At 36.7% G+C, this 23,787-nt stretch overlaps 1 protein-coding gene across 5 annotated transcripts in view; it reads right to left on the bottom strand.

Annotated features, from left to right (window-relative positions):
• Dock7 (dedicator of cytokinesis 7) overlaps positions 1-23,787 on the bottom strand; it is a 195,988-nt gene that overhangs the window by 130,895 nt on the left and 41,306 nt on the right. For all 5 annotated transcript variants that reach the window (XM_042676205.1, XM_042676213.1, XM_042676221.1 and 2 more), the window contains exons 12-14: positions 16,791-16,933; positions 14,560-14,653; positions 12,631-12,793 (exon numbers count right to left, since the gene is read on the bottom strand). In XM_042676205.1, coding sequence (XP_042532139.1) covers positions 12,631-12,793; positions 14,560-14,653; positions 16,791-16,933 — 400 coding nt within the window. The remainder of the gene's footprint in view (positions 1-12,630; positions 12,794-14,559; positions 14,654-16,790; positions 16,934-23,787) is intronic.

The raw sequence follows: 23,787 nt of genomic DNA, 5'->3' as shown, positions 1-23,787 counted from the left end.
CCCGTACCAGTATGTGTGTGTATGTGTGAATAAGCGCCCCCCCCCCCACATACACATAAGAAAGAAAAGAAAGGAAAAGAAACAGAACACACTATCGCTTTGGGTTCTTTGGGGATTTTTTGCACACGTGCACGCGCGTGTGTGTGTGTGTGTGTGTGTGTGTGTGTGTGTTGTTTGTGTGTTTATGGGGGGGTTGGCAGTACTGGGGTTTGATCTATGAGGTCCTACATAAATACTTTTTGCAAGGAAAAAAACCAACAGACTGGCAAGTATACAGGCTGTAATTTTCAGAACCATAACCTGTTCTGTACAATTTTATGTTGAGTTTTTATAGCCAAATGCCAAGATGGCCTTTCTTGCTCCTCAAAATAAAAAAAAAGAAAACATTTGATCATTTGCATCCCTTCCCTCTCTAGTTTGAAATCAGAGTCTCTGGTCAGCTAGGATAGGTTCTAACACTTGAGCTATACCCATGGCCCTTCATTTTGTATTTTTTCAATTTCTCATAGGGTATGATTCATTTTGTTCCTTTCAGTAGTACTTAATTATTTTTTTTCTCCACATAAAGCTCAGGTTAAGAGTTAATTCTGATACAAACTTTATTCTTTTTTTTTTTTTTCTTTTTTTGGTAGGTCAAGGGGCTTGAACTCAGAGCCTGGGCGCTGTCCCTGAGCTCTTTCACTGAAGGCTAGTGCCCTACCATTTTGAGCCATAGTGCCACTTCTGGTTTTCTAGTGGTTAATTGGAGATAAAAATCTCATAGACTTTCCTGTCCAGGCTGGCATCAAAACATAATCCTCAGATCTCAGCCTCTTGAGTAGCTAGGATTACAGCCATAAGCCACTGGCTCCTGACATACTTTATTCATGGTTCACATAATAACATTCTCTGTTCTCACTACTTTACTGGAAGTGTTTTAGTTTCACTGGTAATTCTTATTTGTCTAACCTACTGGTATTTTTTCAATTTTTTTTTTTTTTTTTTTTGTCAGTTGTGGGGCCTGAACTCGGCCTGGGCACTGTCCCTCAGCTCTTCAGCTCAAGGCTAGCACTCTACTACTTGAGCCACAGCACTTCTTCTGGCTTTTTCTGCTTATGTGGTAGTGAGGAATTGAACCCAGGACCTCATGCATTCGAGGCAAGCACTCTACCACTGAGCCACTTTCCCAGCCCCTCAATATACTTTTATCTCTCTAGTACTTATTAATAACAATGTCCTCTTAGGAAACTTTGATTTCACTTCCATAATATCATTAGAGTCTCCTGGATTAGACTAGTCTACCTTCATAATACCATTTCTCCCTCAAATTTAGTATTTGTGAACCAATATTATATATATATATGTAGATATATACACATATGTATATATGTGTGTATATAGGTATGTATACACATATACTATATAGTATATGGACTATATGTGTATATATGCTATATATAGCATGTGTATTCATATATACTATATATAGTACATATACATATACACACATATACACACACACATATATAACTTTATTGTAGAGGGTATGAACAGGGGGATTACAATTACATAACTAAGGTAATGAATACATTTCCTTTTAAACACTGTTACCAGTTACCCCCTCCCTCATTTTCTCCTGCTTACTCCTCCCTAGTCCCTTCCCTACCAAGTTATAAAGTTCATTTTCCAACATAGTGTCTAGTGAGTATCATTGTTGCATTAGTTCATCCATTGTCCTGTTTCTATGATTCCCTTTTCCTTCCATGGATAAACTTAGATAAAGACAAAGGGTACAGAAAACTAAAACAGAAAAAAAATAGAAATAACTGCAAACAGGACATAATAAGAACCTCTTCTTTCCAATTCTTGGAGTTCATATTGATATGCTTCATTATATATGGTCCTATGCATTTAGCAATAGGGCTATTGTGATCCCCTATTAAGAATATCATAGATCTAATACAATCTTTATTTATCTTTTTCCTTCTGTGACACTTATACATTCTATTTACTCTCATGGGTTCTATTTATCTTCAATTTGTATGTGAATTGTCTTATTCTCCATAAATCTTTTATCTTCATATAAAAACTTATTTTCTAAAAAGTGATGAATCATGTCAACAAAATGTGGACCCCAATTACAACAGCATAGGCCCAGAGAACAAACTCTAAAGCCCTTTCAGTCATTCAAGGATGTTCACGATCTTATCCCAAGTAATCCCTTAACCGTTTTCCCCCTTTATAGGCAGAATGATCAACTTTTAAATATCCCCTCTGTTCTTTTCTAGTTGATAGATTGTCTACAATGCTTATCCATTTTCTCACTGGCTATGTGCTATTTATACTTCAAGGTGAAGGTAGTTTTACTACTTCAACAAATATCTTAGGAAATAGAGGCTCCTTCTTCTGAAATGTTGTAACCTTGGTGTCTGCAACCTTCAAATCACTTAGTAAAGAAAGAAAAGTAAACTGGCATAGATAGCATAATAACAATTCTGAAAAGTTATGAAAACTCCAAAGCATTAAAGGTGGTCAATTAAATTGTTTTTAGTAAACAGAATATTTCTATATGAACAGTTTACTCTAAACCAGCACCAATATTACTGAGAGCAAGTATTTACATTTCTTTCTCATTTCAGGATCACTTATTACAGTATAATTATTTATGCATTTTCTTCCTACAATCAACATATTTTCATGCCTATATAGTTCCTTTCTAATAATGCAATTCAAAGAAATCAATTACTCATTAATTAATCAAGTATGTTTTTATTAACCAACATTTATTAATTTCATACTTTATGAAAATTACTCCAAATCTGTATTATATTATCATATATTCTACTTCCTATTATAGGGCATCCATATTTTCTTGTGTTTTTCCCCATCACAAGCATTGTATTTGTGTATGTGCTATTGAGTGATTATTTACCACTGAATTTTGAAAACTGAAAAGAAAGTTATCAAACAAGCGACTCTTGGCAAAGTCCAAAGTATTTTCAGTGCCAATCAATGAGGGCAAAGTTACTCAATTGGTGTGAAACATGCAGTTCAAGGTTATATAAGGATTAACAATCTCTCATCAAAAGCCTTCATTAGGTGAGGTTTCAATGGAATTTCAAAAAATATAAAACATAATAAGGGATTCCATCTAAAACATAAAAGCTGGTTTTCTAGAGTTTAAAATGATTAGGTTTATTTGAAAGATCAATAAACTATACCTTTAAAATGTAAAGTTATTGCTATTTACAAATAAGGAACTAAAACTAAGTTTACACATTTAAAATACAATAGTAATACTATTACTAATAATGATAATAACCTGCCAAATCTACTTCATAACATATGTAATTATCAAGTGAGACTCTCTACCAATGGTTTATGAACTATAATGTTTTAAATACAGGTATGTAACTTCTAAAACCTGGATCTAGGGTATCACTCTTCATATTTAACTAAATAATCTTTAAAAATGTTTCCTAACTGAAAATATTTTAATTTTCATGATTGGTGAACAAACGTACTCTGTTAAAAGTCTGCTCCTGAACTGGGCATTGGTGGCTCTCACATGTAATCCTAGCTACTCAGGAGGTTGAAATCTGAAGATAATAGTTTGAAGCCAGGCCAAGCCAGGCCAAGGAAAGTCCATGAGATTCTTATCTCCAATTAACCATTAGAAAATTGGAAGTGGCACTGTGACTCAAAGTGGTATAGTGCTAGCCTTGAGCAAAGGGACAGGGACAGAACCCTGACCACCACCAAACACTACCAGCCAAAAAGTCTGCTCCTGTTTCTGGAACTTTACTCCTTCTCCTGGAAGCCATAGATAGACATCAGATACAAGCTTATATTAAAAAAAAATTCCTGGGTGGTTAAAATGCTAGAAAATAGGATCTCAGCTACAGAATTTTTATAGTTAAAATCAACTAGGACCAATTAGATAGAACAAAGTCAGGGTGGTAGAATAACAAAATAGTGAAGTATATAGCAAGTAGCACAAACCACCTATGAACACTAAAATAAACAAAGATCAATACTCTCTTAAAGGAAGGAATCATAAACTTGAGTGGAAAAATATGGTGCTTCATTTTTAATAAATTAAAACTGTAAGAAATAGGGCTGGGAAGGTGGCTCAGTGGTAGAGTGCTTGCCTTGCATGCATGAGGCCCTGGATTCAATTCCTCAGCACCACATAAGCAGAAAAAGCCGAAGTGGTGCTATGGCTCAAGTGGTAGAGCGCTAGCCTTGAGCTGAAGAGCTGAGGGACACTGTCCAGGCCCAGAGTTCAAGCCCCATAACCAATAAAAACAAACAAACAAAAAAACTGTAAGAAACAAATCATAACAGCAATATCAGAAAATAAGACTTTTTCATTAATAGAAATCATAAGCCAGGAGCCAATGGCTCATACCTGTAATCTTAGGTATTCAGGAAAAAAACTGAAATGATAGAAGAAAACTGAAATGATATACTGCAAGGCAGGTAAAATTAGTAATCAGATGAAACAATACATTTGTTACTGATTAATTCTCCTAAGGTCCTTATCCTTATATATTAGAGCTCCATACTAAAAGATGTACAAATTAAGTGATAATGCCAACTAAGCTTTGTATTAAAGCACATTTGGGGCCAAGTGTTGATGGTTCATGCCTATAATCCTAGCTACTCAGGAGATTAAGATCTGAGAATTAAAGTTTAAAGCCAGACCAGGCAAGAAAGTCCATGAGACTCTCATCTCCAATTAACCAGCAAAAAGCCAAAAGTAGAGCTGCAGCTCAAGTGGTAGAGAGCTAACCTCAAGGAAAATAGTTTAGGAGCCATGTGCCTATGGCTCATGCCTGTAATCCTAGCTACTCAGAAGGCTGAGATCTGAGGATCACTCTTCATCCCTACATTCTTTATAAAACTGTATCTGCAAACTATAGTCTTTCTAACAAACACAGGATAGAAAAACAAACATACAAAAGTTCAACAGGTGATTACAACTAAGACTATTGTTGAGAAAGAGCAAATCTAACTAAAATTCCTGCCAAGAATATCATGTGCTGTGTGGACATACCTGTTTTTAAAAAACACATGTCAAAAAAATTAAAAAATAGATGTCAATAAAGCGCAAGCATTTGCTCAAGTAAATGTACCTTGATCTATTATAAGTGACAATTTGGAATACAATTCACATTGCACAAGATCTAATATCTTTCAAATGATTTCAGATGAATAAAGGGTTTTACACTGGTTTAAAAAGAGATTCATTGTTTGCTTATGATAATGAAACAAGTGTAATGGAACTTTTTCTATGAATCTGTAATAGCGTAAGTATTTCCTTAATAAAACAATCATTTGACAGAAACTTTGTCTGGCTTAATAAGAAATAGGTCATTCTTTTCCTGACTGCTAGAAACAACCACTTACCTGTGTATCCTGAATTATACCTATGAGGAATTTGAAACAATCAGATCACTTCTGGATTAGCTGTATTTAAAAATGTGACTGAAGATGGACGCTAGTGGCTCACACCTATTATCCTAGCTACTCAAGAGGCTGAGATCTGGGGATCATGGTTCAAGACCAGCCCAGGCAGAAGTCTGTAAGAATCTTATCTCCAATAAACTACTCAGAAGAAGTTGCAAGTTGTGGTAGAGCACCAGCCTTGAGCACAGAGAGGCTTAGGGTCAGCACCCAGTCCCTGAGTTCAAGCCCCAGGGCTGGCAAAAAAAAAAAAAAAAAGTGACTATATGAGATTATAAGGGAGAGACAGGAGAATCATGAGTTCTATTAGATAGCAAAACATAACCAAAAGCATCATATTAAAACCAAATACAAAGAGTATTTTCTACAAACCTAAATCAAAAATACTTGAATTTCTCGATTATATGTAAACACATTATTTTCCAAGGAAATATATACTAAACCAATTTTGAAATTGAGACTAGTTTTATATAAAATTACTTTATTGAAATGCAAAAGAATTTGTGCCAAAATGTTAAAAGCCTAACATCAGTAGGACACCACTGGTTCCCTGTATACTAGCTCAGGAAAGTGATCTCAAGAAACTGAGATCTGGAGGATTGTAGCTCAATGTTAGTTGTGGCAGAATCCTTTAGATTCCACATCCCAAATAACCAGCTAAAAAGCAGTGTTGGAGAGTGGTTCAAGTGCGCAAGTAACAGCTAAGCGCACAAGCCAAGCAAAGACAAGGCCTGGGTTTAAACCTCAGTACTAAAAAGTTGAGCAAACAAGCCAAGCAAAGTTTAAACATTAGTACCAACAAAAATATAAACTAAAAGTGGGGGGGTGGGGGGGAGCTGGGAAGGTGGCTCAGTGGTAGAGTGCTTGCCTTGCATGCCTGAGGCCCTGGGTTCCATTCCTCAGCACCACATAAGCAAAAAGAAAAAAGCCGGAAGTGGCGCTGTGGCTCAAGTGGTAGAGCGCTAGCCTTGAGCTGAAGAGCTGAGGGACAGTGCCCAGACCCAGAGTTCAGGCCCCACGACCGGACTCAAAAAAAAAAAAAACAAAAAAACTAAAAGCTGGGTGCCGGTGGCTCACGCCTGTAATCCTAGCTACTCAGGAGGCTGAGATCTGAGGATCATGGTTCAAAGCCTGCCCGAGCAGGAAAGTCTGTGAAACTCTTATCTCCAATAAACCACTAGGAAAACTGCAAGTGGCACTGTAGCTCAAGTAGTAGAGCGCTCGCCTTGAGCTGAAGAGCTGAGGGACAGCGCTCAGGCCCAGAGTTCAAGCCCCACGACTGACAAAAAAAATTTTTTGAATAAAAAAAAAATATATATATATATAAAATAAAATGAAGGTATCATTTGTCATTTGGGACGGAAATGCTTAAATTCCTTGGGTTAGGGTATTTTTTTCTTTATATACAACTTTAAATTCTCTGGAACTTGTCATCAATAAAACAAGGATGAATAGCATGCTGCTCTGAAGAGTTACTGAGATAATGGCATATATATCATAAAAGTAATCACAGTCAACTTTATTTTCTATTTTCAAGTTTATTCACTGGAAAAAATGCACACAGTAGACTAACATAATCATCACTTATGAGAATAAGTCTAAATTAAGATTCTCAAACATCCCAGAAAAAGGCAAACAAATCCAAATGAGCTACAAGATTATCATCATGATCCAGTGTAACAATTCAGTTAGCTACATTTATGGAATAGTCTGAAAACATTGATATTTGGGTGCTATCTGCTAATTGTTCAAGTCATCATACAAATCCTATGTCATTTCAAAATTATTTCTATAAAAAATTATTCTAAGCAAGATTTTCTAAAGATATGCTAAATGGTTTTTAATAAACTACAAATTCTTTTTTTTTTGGGGGGGGGGTCCAGTCATGGGACTTGAACTCTGGCCCTGGGTGCTTTCCCTCAGCTCTTCAACTCATGGCTAGCGCTCTACCACTTGAGACACAGTGCCACTTCCGGCTTTTTTCTTTTTGCTTATGTGGTGCTGAGGAATCGAACTCAGGGCATCAGGCATGCAAGGCAAGCGCTCTACCACTGAGCCACCTTCCCAGCCCAAACTACAAATTCTTTAACATACTAGCTATCTATAAGGCCACAATTTTTTGACGGTATTCAGTAGAATGAGCAATATCATGATTGCTTTTCAAGTCCTATGGACATTGAAGGTCCATGAAATAATGCAAAATGGGCTAAACTAACTTTGACAGACTTTCTTTGTGTGCTGTTACTGGGCTTGAACCCAGAACTTCACAATCTCACTTGGCTTTTTTTTTTCCTTCTTCTTCTTCTTAAAACTGGTACTTTACCACTTAAGGCACAACTCCATTTCTGCCTCATGTACTTTTCTACCCAGGCTGGCTTCAAATCACAATCCTCAGATCTCAGTCTCTGGAGAGAAGCTAGGATTATGGGTGTGATCCAATAGTGTCTAGCAACTTCGACATTTTAAAATAACTTTCTCTTATGTAGTACAGCCAGAGAAGCACTCGATCTAGCTGTGGCCCAGTCTGACAACTTCCCTTCCTTTTTTTTTTTTCGTGGTCATGGGGCAACTCTGGGCCTTGGCGCTATCCTTGAGCTCTTTTTGCTCAAGGCTAGTGCTCTACCACTTTGAGCTACAGCGCTACTTCCAGTTTTCCAGTAGTTAATTTCTGCCCAGGTTGGCTTTGAACTGAGATCCTCAGATCTCAGCCTCCCAAGTAGCTAGGGAGGCTAGTTTCCCTTCTAAAATTATTCTTAAGATCTCTTTACACTTCAAAAGAACACTACCCTCATGATTTTCAAACCAAGCTCTCTCAATTTTATAATCAGGGCTCAATGTAATCTAGCTAGGAACACGAATAATAGCAACAATCACTAATTTCTATGGAACATTTTAATACAGACCAGGATCTTTAATCTCTGTCGTGCACTTTCAATCCTCACAAATTTTAAAGACAGAGCTAATTTTATTATCACCATGTTAAAACAAGGAAAATCTGTCAGTTTCAGTTTTAAATAATTTCTTACATGGTTATAAAAAACCAGTTATAAGGGGCTGGGAAGGTGGCTCAGTGGTAGAGCACTTGCCTTGCATGCATGAGGCCATGGGTTCGATTCCTCAGCACCACATAAAGAAAAAAGCTGGAAGTGGCACTGTGGCTCAAGTGGTAGAGCGTTAGCCTTGAGCTGAAGAGCTGAGGGACAGTGCCCAGGCCTAGAGTTCAGGCCCCACGACTAGACCCCCCCCCCCCAAAAAAAAACAAAAAAAAAATCCCAGTTATAAGAGACTATCTCCCAATTTTTCATAGACTATACATCTATTCACACTATTTCATGAAACAAAAATTTCTTTATATAATTCAGTGACTGATCTTTAGGAGTACAAATAACTCTATAATCAGTTTATCTTATTTAAAAAAGAAACTTTTAAAGCAATAAGTGGAATAAAGCTAATAAAGAATAACAGAGCAGGGAGCCAGTGTCTCATGCCTATAATCCTAGCTACTCAGGAGGCTGAGATTTGAGGATCACAGTTCAAAGCCGGCCCAGGCAGGAAAGTCCAAGAGAATCTTATCTCCAATAAGCCACCAGAAAACTGGAAGTGGCACTGTGGCTCAAGTGATAGAGCACTAGCCTTGAACTGAAGAGCACCCACGTCCTGAGTTCAAGACCCACAACGGACAAAAAAAAAAAAGAATAGGTACAATTCAATTTCTGTATTTTCCTTTCTTCTTCTATTTTTTTTTTGCCAGTCCTGGGGCTTGAACTCAGGGCCTGGGCACTGTCCTTGAGCTTTTTCTTACTCAAGGCTAGCACTCTACCATTTAAGCTGTAGCACCACTTCTGGCTTTTTCTGTTTATGTGGTACTGAGGAATCAAACCCAGGGCTTCATGCATGGTAGGCAAGCACTCTACCATATATTTAACTTTGTTTAATTCACTAAGGATATCCTTATACTAAAAAGTTATTTATTCTTTTCTTAATATAATAAATATTTCTTGGTTCAATAGCATTCAATGATACATATTACTGCATATAACTATAATCATCTTGTTGAAAGAAATTTTATGGTTTTGACATTCTACATCACAATTTATCATGTCTATGAATAAATTAAATAACTTTCTATCAGTTCTTTATGAAGAGAAATAATAAGCTACACAAAACTCTAATCTGAAGCCAATTCATCTTGATGAAAAGTATTAGGGCATAAAGGAGTACTTATATTTAAAAAGTGTTAACTAAGACTTTCTCAAAGAGCTTAGCCAGTTTCTACTTTCTCTGGGGAAAAATTGTTGACACATAAGAGAAGAAGGTTTCTACTTATATATTTAGAGAATTTTCAAAAATATTCTTACCTAGATTATTATTTTTGATGATAATATCTAGAATGAGTATCAACTTTGTAATCAGAAGTTTAGGCACAGTCCACTAGAGGCACTAAGATACTCTAAATCTCTCTAATACTGGAGTTAACATGCTATGTTTCATTCCAATTGGGATACCACTTTATTTGGAAGATGAAAGTATGATAAATATGTATGTTATTTGTAAAGAAGGATATAGGAGCTGTATCTTCTATAATAATCAACAGATAATATTTAAAATTGAAAAGGGATTGAGACATAGTATAAGAAAACTGCTTAGAAATGAAAAGCAAAAACTTAGTGCTGAATAATGCTGAAAATCAGGTACAGTAGTAGGGAAAGGATGGCAGCAGAGAAAGATTCTTTCTTTCTTTTTTTTTTTCGGTCAGTTGTGGTGCTTGAACTCCAGGCCTGGGTGCTGTCCCTGAGCTTTTTCAAGCAAGGATAGTACTAGATCTACCATTTTGAACCACAGCGCCACTTTTGGATTTCTGCTAGTTAATTGGAGATAGGAGTCTCATGGACATTCCTGCAGTCTAGCTTCAAACTGTGATCCTCAGCTTCCTCAGTAGCTAGAATTACAGGTGTGAGCCACCAGTGCCCAGCTAAGATTCTTAATTTTAAGCCTTATTCACTCCACCAACTTTAAGTTACTTATGTAATTCTTTCAAAAATATAAAAATGTAAATAACAATGATAACTAGAAAAAATGAAAGAAAAGAGAACTCAAAGCTTTCAATTTATACTTTTGCTGCCTCTTTAAAAAGGCAAGAGGGGCTGGGAAGGTGGCTCAGTGGTAGAGTGCTTGCCTTGCATGCCTGAGGCCCTGGGTTCGATTCCCCAGCACCACATAAGCAAAAAGAAAAAAGCCAGAAGTGGTGCTGTGGCTCAAGTGGTAGAGCGCTAGCCTTGAGCTGAAGAGCTGAGGGATAGCGCCCAGACCCAGAGTTCAGGCCCCATGACAGGACCCAAAAAAAAAAAAAAAGCGACATACATATTTTTGTTCACTATTATCTTCTTGTTTGCATTGAAAACTCCAGTAATTTATTCACATTATATAGTAATTACATAAGATGGTTTTGTACTTGGTACCCTTCCAAGAGAACCCTGGACTATTACCTCACATTTTATGTATGTATGTATGTATGTATGTATGTATGTATGTATGTATGTATGTATGTTGGTCGTGGGGCTTGAACTCAGAACCTGGGCACTGCCCCTAAGCTCTTCTGTTCGAGGCTAGCACTCTCCCTCTTTGAGCACAACTTCCGGTTTTCTAGTGGTTAAGTGGAAATAAAGAGTCCCATGAATTTTCCTGTCCACTCTTGACTTTGCACTACATTCCTCATATCTCAGCCTTCTGACTAGCTAGGATTACAAATATGAGCCACCAGTGCCTCAGCTCCTCACATTTTATTAATACGAACACTAAACAGCCAATAAAGTAATTTTCCTTAAGTTATCTGAACAGTAAACAGTGACAACAGAAATCAAAGCCATATTTATGTGACTGGAAGCCTCATTCTCTTACATCTCTATGCTTCTTATTTGTTTTTCCCGTGTTTTTAAATAGCACAAATTAGTTATACAAGAGGGGTTCATTTTTAATGTCGATTTATGAATAATCTGTATCTTGATCAGACTCATTTTCTCCCAGTTTTCTATTTCCTAACTCACTGAATAAAAACTTCTTGTATATTTTCTATTTCTTAACTCACTGAATAAAAATGTCTGAAGCATTTTCTATGTTTCTGGACAATATTCAAGATACTGGCATAAAAATAGCAAATAAAGAAGTCCTTCCTCTACATTATGTTGACATTCAAGAAAGAGAAAATTATCATATAATAATATGTCATAACCCTATAGAAGAGAAAATTATCATATAATAATGTTATAACCCTATACATTGATAAATACAAAGAACTATAAAGAGCTGAAGGAGAGAAGCAGTAGAACAATGAGGGAAAATCTTTCTAGGAAGTGGTATTTAAGCAAATAAGGAACCACTGTAGCAACTATTAAATTTTAAATGACAAATGTGTTTCTATTATGTTTTAGTTTCACTGTTCTTCTCTATAGAATAACTTATACTAGAATTTTTTAAAGTTAGCATAGGTTTTTGAGATACATTTTGAAAGTAGAGCTTCTAAAACTTGTTGGCCAAATAAAATAGGGTTAAAAATACAATTATGATTCTGAAAAGGTTTACCTCATAACTTGGTAAATGGTAATGAAGTTTATTAGGATGAAGGATATGGGAGGAAACTCAAAATTCCGTTTTAGAACATTACCTCTGAGCTTCCCAGCTAGGTAACCCATAAAACACTTCAAGTCATGGTCTCAGCATTCACAACTGAAGGGAGATCATTCATAAGAGATGACTAATACATCATCCATTATGTGTATACTGTTTATTTTGTCTGAAAAGTTCTAACCAACAGTTTAATGCCGAGCATTCTCTAGGTATTATATACTCAACAGATATTGTTAGAATAAGCACATAAATTTGATTCATATGTAAGCTATGATTGTGCTAAGAGAAAACATTTGAGGATAAGTATTGATTCAGACATTTTAACCATACAGCTTAGTAGTTAAATGCTAGCTACCATATTAATTTTTTTAAATGTATGTAATTAACATTATACCTGGCTCATTGTAAAATCTTATTACATAGAGCTATTCATAAAATTGTACACTGAGATGGAATAATAAAGAATATAAAGACTTTTGAAGTTTCATTTTAGCCCTGCCTTAAAATTAGAATATACCACATTTTATCTCAAAATTCTCCAAAATTACAATCTCTTACCTGTAAGTAGTGTTTGGAACATAAACATCCTTGGCAGGAAATTCTAAAATTTCTCTGGTAGGTCTGACTCTGCTGTCAGGGTAAAGCTTCACTTGAAGCAGCTCCGGTGTTAGGCAATAATGGGGATTTTCAGGTGCAGGCGAAATATCTATCTTCAGCTGTGCTGCATATTAAAATATATTACAGAATCAATGTAAGCATAATAAATAGAAACCCAAAGATTACTATAGCTTGGATGTGAAATGGCCCAAGATTCATGTATTAAAGCCTATGGCCACACTGGAAGGTGGTAAAACCTTACAGAAGTGAGGAAAATTTTTGCTGTCAAGGGCCATTTGGATATTTATAACATCATCACAGTCCTAAAAACTGATCAATGCAGGCAGTTAAACAGAAGCATTATATGTCTATCTTGTCATATATCGAATTGTTTCATGGGCCCTTTATACAGTCCTCAGGGTGGATGTTTCCCACACCTGTTAGGCAACAGGACCTAGTGAGAGGAAGTTAGGTCATTAAGACATGTCCTTCAACGAGGGACACTATAAACACGGCCCCCTTTTTCACAGTTTTGCTCACTGAGAACCATGAGGTAAGCAGCTTTGTTCCACATGCCATGATATTCTGCATCACCACTAACCCAAAAGCAATGAAGCCAACCAATCATACACTGAAGCCTCTGAAACTATGAACCCAAACAAATCTTTCTGCCTTTTCAGTGCATGTTTCTTAGGTAGTTTGTCACAGTAAGAGAAAGTTATCTAAAATAATATAAAATATATTTTTAGAAAGATTGAGAATCTATTTTGCAAATCTAGAAACTGTAGAAACAAAATTATTATCATCTTATATTATCATGTCAGACTTCTGCTCCTCTATCCATTCTTCTTTTCTTTTTCTTTTTTTTTTTTTTTGGGTCTGGTCGTGGGGCCTGAACTCTGGGCCTGGGCACTGTCCCTCAGCTCTTCAGCTCAAGGCTAGCGCTCTACCACTTGAGCCACAGCACCACTTCTGGCTTTTTTCTTTTTGCTTATGTGGTGCTGAGGAATCGGACCCAGGGCCTCATGCATGCAAGGCATGCGCTCTACCACTGAGCCACCTTCCCAGGCCCCCATTCTTCTTTTCTTTACCCTCTTCTTCCCTCTTTTCCCTCTTCCTCGCCCTTTTTCTTCTTTCCTGTTGGTACTAGGATTTGAACTCCTTGAACTCTAGGCCTTAAGCTCTTGCTTAGCTTTTTTGCTCAAAACTGTACCACTTGAGCCACAGCTCTACTTCCTCATCTTAGACTTCTAAATTACAAGACCAAGTCTCAATCTTAAAACTTACTTTTACATCCACAAGTTCATGTAAAATAATAAGTGCCTTCTAAATGGATTAATGACTGGATGAATGGATGAAGACAATCAAAGAATTAAATGGAAAAAAAAAACCAAAGGGATTAAGCATAGGAACAAACCAACAGTTCAAGTTTAAACACTATATTTTTTATTTATAACACTTTAAAACAATTTTACTCTAAATATTTTGCTCCAACTACAGTATGAATCAGCTTTCTGAATATTTACCTTCCATGTGCGCATTTTTTCCTATGAAAAATAATCTTAAATCGTAATACCATCATCACTCTCACTTTAGAACTCAAATTATCAGGGGCTGGGAAGGTGGCTCAGTGGTAGAGCGCTTGCCTTGCATGCATGAGGCCCTGGGTTCGATTTCTCAGCACCACATAAGCAAAAAGAAAAAAGCCGGAAGTGGTGATGTGGTTCAAGTGGTAGAGCATTAACTTTGAGCTGAAGAGCTGAGGGACAGCGCCCAAGGCCCAGAGTTCAGGCCCCACAACTGGACGCCCCCCCCCCCCCAAAAAAAAAAAGAACTCAAATTATCAGAGATCCTAAGTCCAAACTGTCAAACCACAAATATTTAAAATACCTGTAATAGGTCTTAGACGCCTTAAAACAGATGATGGTCTTCTCATATCAGCAAGGAATTTGTACAGATCTTCATCACTTAAGCGATCTCCTTCCTAAATCCAATAGCCAAGAAAAAAGTATTTAAAAAAACAAGTAGCAGATAGGAAATAAATTTACATTGTTTGCTAATAAGGAAGAATTTCTGTCTACAATGCAGTCAAAATGAAAACTAGAACTATAAATTTAGTTATTTCTTGACTTATTTCTCTAGTATTTTCAAATTTTACTAAGATTTATGATACTTTTCTTATGTCACTTATGGTCTATTACCTATGCCTATAAAATGTTATAGAACACCATAAAATATAGAAAACTAATATAAGTTAGAGAGAAATAGGAAAAGGAAAAAAATATAAAACCTAACCAAAAAGCAAACTAACATAAAAATATTTAACAAATTTTATAAATTTGTTTTTCTTTTTTTTTTTTTAGGGGGGGGAGGTCCGGTCGTGGGGCCTGAACTCGGCCTGGGCGCTGTCCCTCAGCTCTTCAGCTCAAGGCTAGCGCTCTACCACTTGAGTCACAGCGCCACTTCCGGCTTTTTTCTTTTTGCTTATGTGGTGCTGCGGAATCGAACCCAGGGCCTCAGGCATGCAAGGCAAGCACTCTACCACTGAGCCACCTTCCCAGCCCCATAAATTTGTTTTTCTTTGACTCATACATGTCTTTCCAACTTTATATCACCAAATTTTTTCAATGTGAAACCTACATATTTTTACAAGGAGAAATAACAAAAATACTGTTGCTAAAATTCTACTTAATGTTAATATTGTTACAATTTAAAATGCAGTCACTGTGCATTCTACTTAATGTTAATATTGTTACAATTTAAAACGCACAGCCACTGTAATAAGTATATTCACTTGAGTATAGAATAGAGATCTTTAGTCTTTATTCATAATACATTCAGATTACCTATCAACTTAATTACTATTTACTTAACTTTGTAAATTGTATTACTGGTTCCCATACTTTAGGTCCTATCTGTTTCCATGTCTTTTGTTGGACAGGATGGAATATAATTGTCTCTCCTAAACTAAGTCATGTGTCTATTGACTGACCAATAAGCATACACAATACAGATTTAGAAAGAATTTGCACAGTCTAGACTACCTTCACTCTTAAATTTCTGCCACTAGCAGAAATTTCCCAGAAGCCTTCTAGATCAGTTTATTCTAGCCAACCCCTGAACACATGAATGAGCCTAGTTTACTATATTGGTCTAGTTGTCACTCCCTCCACTGCACTGCTTGTCTATTGTTGAATACTCCTGAGACAACACATAACTTACCTACTTATCACTGTACAGAACAAATACCTTTAAGATGCCAGTATAGGCTTGCTCTTGTTTTAAAAATCCATATTACAAATCCCTACATCAGCATTACTATATCATCCCAGTTGTGGATAGTAATCTCATAAACTAGAGGGCTGTGTTTTTTTGTTTGTTTTGTTTTTTTGGTAGGTCATGGGGCTTGAACTGGGCTCTGTCCCTGAGCTTTTTCGCTCAAGACTAGCGTTCTTTAAGCCAGAATGCCACGTCTAGTTAACTGGTAGTTAACTGGAGATGAGAGTCTCATAGACTTTCATGCCAGGGCTGACTTTGAACCTTGATCCTCAGATCTCAGTCTCCTGAGTAGATAGGATTACAGGTATAAACCACTCATGCCAGGCTTAGAGGGCTGTTTTCTATGTCTCATTTGAGGAAAGGTGTATCTTGAATTCTACTCAGATAAAAATCATAATCTCTGCTTTTAACTTAATTTGTGTTTGTGTGATATGTAATTTCCTATTATAAAATGCTTATAAAATATTACATGCTTATAGCTAAGAAAAAAAAATTTTGAAACTTACTGAGGTTTGAATTTAAGATTTTGTGATTGTCAGAAGGATCCTTAATGCTAAAGAATACCTCCAAGCCCATATATGTGTATACACACACACACACACACACACACACACACACACACACGTATTTTTTATATACTATATATATGGCTCAAGTGATAGAGGGCTAGCCTTGAGCAAAAGAAGCTCAACAGATACAATATAAATTATTTCCTATTCTCTTAGTTTTTACTTTTGTTGTTCCTTATATTTTTATTCTTGAAGTTGTTTTTAAAAAGTTCTTGAAATTAGACTTATTATGTACAAACATTTCTCCAGAATTCCTACATGTCAGAACAATACCTGCTTAAAAAAATTTGTCACTGTGAGAGTAGCAGGTCGAAAGCTAGTCAAGTTGCAAGCATCATCTCCACTAGTTGTCCTTTCAAGTGATCGCCTACCAACAATACTAGAATTCCTCCTTTCTGACCAAGATCCTTTCCGCTCTACCAAGAGAAACAAAGACAATATTAAAAAAATAATATTTGTCTTACATCATCTTTACAAATATAAAAAACAATCTACAAAAGTTAAAAATTATATATGGGGGCGGGGTAGGGAGGAATTGGGGAGGGAAGGGATGGCAGGGGAAAAACAAAGGAGGGGGTAACAATGCACGATAGGAAGTATATTCATTACCTTACTCATGTAAATGTAATCCCTCTATAAAGTATCTTTACAATAAAAAATATATATATATAATTATATATTTAGTTCTAGGGAGATTACTAAGAAAACAGTATACCCAACTTCTGACTTTTTTTTTTTACAACTTTACCACTGTAAAGAATCTCTAACACTCAAAAATCTCTGTGTATGACCAAACATTTTTGATTATACATACCACAGCAATACAAGACTAATACATTTAGTATGATATATTCACCACAATGGAAACTTTATTCACTATTATAGCAATTGACAGATTCAAAAATCAACTTGTATTCAAAGACTACACATTCTTCTCAAGAAATAATAGATCATTTTTATCACAGACTACATACTAATATATAAAGCAATGTTTCTTGGTCTTTTGGCTAAAATCAAGTGGAAAAGAAAAAATAAAATATAATAAATCCAAAAAGTTTAGATAATATATGTTCTCTAAGAAAAACAGGATTAAACTATAGATTAATAATAAAAGAAAACTGAGGGAATTTACAAATATGTAGATGTAAAATAACACATTTCAAAATAGATTTTAGGAAAAGGAGCTATAAAGAGGAAAAATTTGAAAACACTATGTATGAAAACCAAAAATAAGGGCTGGGAAGGTGGCTCAGTGGTAGAGCGCTTGCCTTGCATGCATGAGGCCCTGGGTTCGATTCCTCAGCACCACATAAGCAAAAAGAAAAAAGCCGGAAATGGCACTGTGGCTTAAGTGGTAGAGCGCTAGCCTTGAGCTGAAGAGCTGAGGGACAGCCCAGGCCCAGAGTTCAGGCCCCACGACTGGACCCAAAAAAAAAAAAACGTATCAAAACATGTAGGATAATGCTAAAGCAATGATGGAGGAATTTATAGCTTTAATTGTCTAAATTAAAATAAAAAACAATCTATATTTCAAGAAACTGCAAAAGAAGCTAAATCCCAAGAAAAATAGAATGATACAAAAAAAAGACAACAGCAAAGTAGAAATAGAAATTTGAAAAATGGAGAAAGTCAATAAATCCAAAACAGATTTTTTTAACTTTTTTTTAAATGGTAGTATATTCTTTTTTCTTTTTTTTGTCAGTTGTGTGGCCTAAACTCTAGGCCTAGGTGCTGTCCCTCAGCTCTTCAGCTCAAGGCTAACACTCTACCACCTGAGCCACAGCCCCACTTCCGGCTTTTTCTGCTTTGTGGTGCTGAGGAATCGAACCCAGGGCCTCATGCATGCAAGGCAAGCACTCTACCACTGAGCCACCTTCCCAGCCCCAAAATACATTATTTATTCAAAGACAAAACTGACCAAGAGATAACACACTAAACTTTACAGATAAATAGGATTATATAGAAATAAAACAAACCATAGGCTAATATTTAGACAATAATTCTAAATTTTAAACAAAGTTCAAAAAAGATTTTATAGTATAAGATCAATATAGAAACTTTTTGTTTAGGCACTTTGTCTTTTTTTGTGTTTTGATTTTTGGTTTTGGTTGGTGGGTTGTTGTTTTGTTGAGAAATAGACTTGCTATTTGCCTGGGCTGCCGTCAAACTGCTGAATTTTCTTTTTGGGAGGTGGGGAAGGGAGAAGGAGTCATCATGGAGCTTGGAACTTGTAGCCTGAGCCCTGTCCCTGAACACTTTCATCAGGGCTAGTGCTCTACCACTTTTGAGCCACAGTGCCACTTCTGGTTTTCTGGTGGTTAAGTGGAGATCAGAGTCTCCTGGACTTTCCTGTCTGGGCTGACTTTGAACCCTGATCCTCAGATCTCAGCCTCTTGAGTAGCTAGCACTATAGATGTGAGTCACCAGTGCCCAGCTTAAACTACTGGGTTTTTTAAATTTTCTTTGTCAGTTATGGGGCTTGAACTGGGGGCACTATCCCTGAAGTTTTTGCTCGAGGGTAGTACTCTACCACTTTGAGCCACAGCACCACTTCCAGAGCTGTAAGAGTCTCTCAGACTTTCCTCCCTGGCTGGCTTTGAATCGAGATCCTCAGATCTCAGTCTCTTAAGCAGCTAGGATTACATACATGAGGCACCAGTGCCTGGCTAAACTACTGGATATAAGTGATGGTCATTCCCTTTTCAGCTTCCTGAGCAGCTGTGACTATAGTTCAGTCACCAGATCTAGTAACTGTATTTTTATATAATAGGAATGGCACATCTTAGAAAATGCAATTAAGAAACTACATCAGCCAGTGGCACATGACTATAATCCTGGCTACTCTGAGGATCTCACTTCAAAACTAGCCCATAAGACAAATCTGTGAAATATCTTCAACTAACCAGCAAAAAGCCACAAGTAGAAGTATGGCTAAAGTGGCAAGCTGCCAGTCTTGAGCAAAAAGAGCCAAGCAAGAGCACAGGCCTGAGTTCAAATCGCAGTATTAGCACCACAAAGAAAAAAAGAAGTGTATTTAAAATAGCATCAAAATACAATAAAGTACCTCAGTATAAATTCAACAAAAGAGCAAAAAAATACTAAAGAATTACACAATATTGTATTAAAAATTATGCAGCCCTAAACTAATGGAAAAATATGCCTATTAATTTACAGGTTCTATGCAAATCCTATCAAAATCTCAGCAACCTTTACACAGAAATTAAGAACTAGTGAAAATTTTGATGAAAATAGAAGGAACCTGAAATAACAAAAATGTTCTTAAAACAAATGACTAACTCCCCCCCCCCCCCCACCCCAGTTGTGGGGCCTGAACTCTGGGCCTAGGCACTAACCCTCAGCTCTTCAGCTCAAGGCAAGCACGCTACCGCTTGAGCCACAGTGCCACTTCCGGTTTTCTAGTGGTTTATTGGAGATAAGAGTCTCCCAGACTTTCCTGCCTGGGCTGGCTTTGAACCATGATCCTCAGATCTCAGCCTCCTGAGTAGCTCAGATTACAGGCGTGAGCCACCAGCGCCCAGCTCATATGACTAATTTTAATGCCCCATTCTTCTCAACTTTCAAGCTTACTAAAAACTAAAAACTAAGTAATACAGTACAGTACTGGAAAAAGGTTAGACATTCGATCAATGGAACAGATTTTAGAGTTTAGAAATAATCCCAAAACACACGCTTATGGTCAATAGTTTTCTTCTCTTTCTTTTTTGATGTTATGAACCAAACTTCAGGGCCTTATATTTATCAGGCAATCACTAAATAAAATCCCTAATTCCAAGACCAACAGATTTTTATCAAGGGTCTGAAAACCATTCAATGTGTAAAGAACAGCTTTTTCAACAATGGTGCCAAGGTACATGAATATTCACTTAAAAAGAATGAAGTAGAAGCTGGGCACTGCTAGTTCAGGCCTTTAATACTAGCTATTGGTGAGGCTGAAATCTAGAGGATCATGATTTGAGGCCAGCCACAGCAGAAAAGTCTGAGAGACTCCATCTCTAAAATAACTAGCAAAAAGCCAGGCTGGAGGCATAGCTCAAGTGGTTGAGACCCAGTTTAGCAAGTAAGCCTAGAGTGGGAGGGAAGAATGAAGTAGGACCCTTACCGCATACCTTGTACAAAAGATGAATAAGAAATGGATCATAAATATAAGAGCTAAAACTTCAAAACTCTTAGAATAAAATAGACAAGTACATTTCTAGATATTGGGTTATATAAATTTCTTAAATACATCACCAAAAGCATAGCAACAAAAGAAAATAGAAAAATCAGACATCCTTTTAATTTAAATGTTTTGTGCTACAAACAATGCCATCATGCAAAAAACTCAGACCAAATCAGGAAAAAAGATTCATAATTTATAGGAGATAAAGTTTTTGTACCTAAATTATATGAAAACTTTTACAATTCAATGACAAGATGAAAATCTCATTTAAAATTCTGGCATCAATTAAATAATAAAACACCAAGGCCATTTAAAAATGAGCAAAGGTTAGCCAAGTGCTGGTGGCTCACACCTGTAATCCTATCTACTCAGGAAGCTGAGATCTGAGGATTGCAGTTTGAAGCCAGCCCAGGCAGGAAAGTCCATGAGATTCTAATCTCCAATTTCCCACAAAAAAAAGCCAGAAGTGGAGCTATGGCTCAAGTGGTAGAGTGCTAGCCTTCAGCACAAAAACTTAGGATCAAACCTAGTACAAGCAAAAAAAAAAAAAAATGGGGGGCGGAGGTGAGGTACCCAACACAATGACTCACACTTGTAACCCTGGCTGCTTAGAATAGTGAGAAAAGGAGGATCATAGTTTGAAGCCAACCATGGGGGGGGGGGGGGAGAACCTTGAGACTCCATCACAACAGGAAAAGGTGAGTATGATGGCATGCATCTATCATACCAGCTATGGCAGGAAGCAAAGATAAGAAGGACTGGAATCCAAGGTGGCCCTGGCAAAAAGGGATCTCTCCAGAGATAGGGTCAATCTAGAGGCATGACTCAAGTGCAAGACCCTGAGCTCAAATTCCAGTAGTACAAACAAACAAGTAAATAGGCAAAGGATATGAACACAATTCCCCTAAAAGACACACTTCTAGACAATATACCCAAAATGAGGCTGAGCATCATAAAGAGGCAACTGCAAACCATACAAAATCCACTTCTCCTGAACTAGGAAAACTATAATAAAAAATTAGTAAGTATTAGCAGAAATATCAAGCAACTAGTTTGTAGTCTTGACTTCTTTCACTTTGCTTTGTTTTTGGAGTACTGGAGACTGAACTCAGGGCTTTGTACTTGCTAGGCAAGCACTCTGCTATATGAGCCATTGCACCCACAACCCTTTAGTATATACTTTTTGAAGGTAAATGTTGCTAACTTTGCCAAGGCTTCCCTTGAAATGAGATCCTCCTTTACCTGGGATTACAGGCATTCATTACCATGCTCAACTGAAAATGAAACCTTCATACATTACTAATAGAATTTTCCAAAGTTGTTAGTCTAGAATATGACAATTACTCAGAATGTTAAACAGCAAATTACCATATGATATAGCAATTTGACTCCAAACTACATATTTCAAGAAAAATAAAAACATAGATCCACATGAGCTTGATTATTTGCTGCATCACTACCTCATAATGACCAAAATGTATAAATAATGCAAAAAGCATCAACTGATCAGTAGCCTACATAAAATACACTGAATCAATACAATGGACTATCCAAGCCAAGTGCCAGTGGCTCAAGCTACTCAGAAGGATAAGATGTGAAGATTGTGACTCAAAGCCAACCCAAGTATATCGTCTGTGAGACTCTTATCTCCAATTAAATACCAATAAGCCATTATTGGAGCTGTGGCTCAAGTGGTAGAGCAGTAGCCTTGGGCAAAAAACTAAGGACTAGGAACCAGACCCCTAGTTTAAGCTTCAGGACAGGCAGACAGGTGTATAGACACACACACACACACACACACACACACACACACACACACACACACAATCAAATACAGATACCTACATGGATAAATCTTGTGAAAATATGCTATGTGAAAGAAAAATGACTACTACATAATTCTGCTTGTATATAATATCTGACATAGGCAAATCCGCACAGACAGAAAGTATATTATGGTTGTATAAGGCTGTTTGTAAGTTTGAGGTAAAGAAGGCTAGCTGCTAATAGGTACAAAAGTGTTCCAAAAATAGATTGTAGTAATGGTAGCATGACCCAGTGAAGTAAACAAAACAATGGTGTACTGTATACTTTAAATAAACAAACTGTATCCTAAGTGAATTATATTAAATGAGATCTATTTTCTTTCCATGTATTTTTCATTTGCTAGATGGTAAATACAAAGAGGTTTATTTTATTACTGTTCTTTCTTCAACTTAATTTTTATTGCTATTTTTTAAAGGTGATGTACAAAGGAGTTACAGTTACATAAGTCAGGTAAAGAGTACATTTCTTTTTGAACAATGTCACCCCTTCCCTCAGTATCTCTGTTTTTTTTTTTTATCCCATTTCCACACACAAGTTGTACAGTTCATTTTCAACATAATGTCTAGTGAGTACCATGGCTGCATTTGTTCACCCTTTGTCCCTCCATTTATGTGCCTTTGCCTTCCCCTTCCCCTCCCAATGACAGATAAACAAACAAATAAGACCCCCCCCAAAAAAAACAGTAACAAAGAAAATACCACTTGTTTCCATTTCTTGGAGTTCATTTCAATAAATATCATTTAATATGATCAGATGCACATAGGCATTGTGCTTTTGTGTTTCTCTCCTAAGAGTATCCTCCTTTGGTCTCACTGTGTGAGAATGCCTAGAGTATTGGATAATTTATCACATCCCCAGGTATTTTAGGTCTAGCTTCTGCATATGAGAGAAAAAATGTGCCAATTGTCTCTCTGAGCTTGGCTTGCCTCACTCAACATGATTTATTCTAGGTCCATCCATTTCCCTGAAAATAATTCATTATTCTTTCCAATGGCTGTATAAAATTTCATTGTGTATAGATACATTTTTTTTTTTTTGGGTCGGTCCTGGGGCTTGAACTCTGTCCCTCAGCTCTTCAGCTCAAAGTGAGCACTCTACCACTTGAGCTTCAGCGGCACTTCTGGTTTTCTGGTGGTTTATTGGAGATAAGAGTTTCATGGACTTTCCTGCCCCAGCTGGCTTTGAACCACAATCCTCAGATCTCAGCCTCCTGAGTAGCTAGGATTACAGGCGTGAGCCACCGGTGCCCGGCAATACCACATT

This window comes from Dipodomys spectabilis, unplaced genomic scaffold (assembly GCF_019054845.1).
Source record: "Dipodomys spectabilis isolate Male_0828 unplaced genomic scaffold, ASM1905484v1 ptg000002l, whole genome shotgun sequence".
Lineage (NCBI taxonomy): Eukaryota > Metazoa > Chordata > Mammalia > Rodentia > Heteromyidae > Dipodomys > Dipodomys spectabilis.
This window is presented reverse-complemented; position numbering and strand designations above follow the sequence as displayed.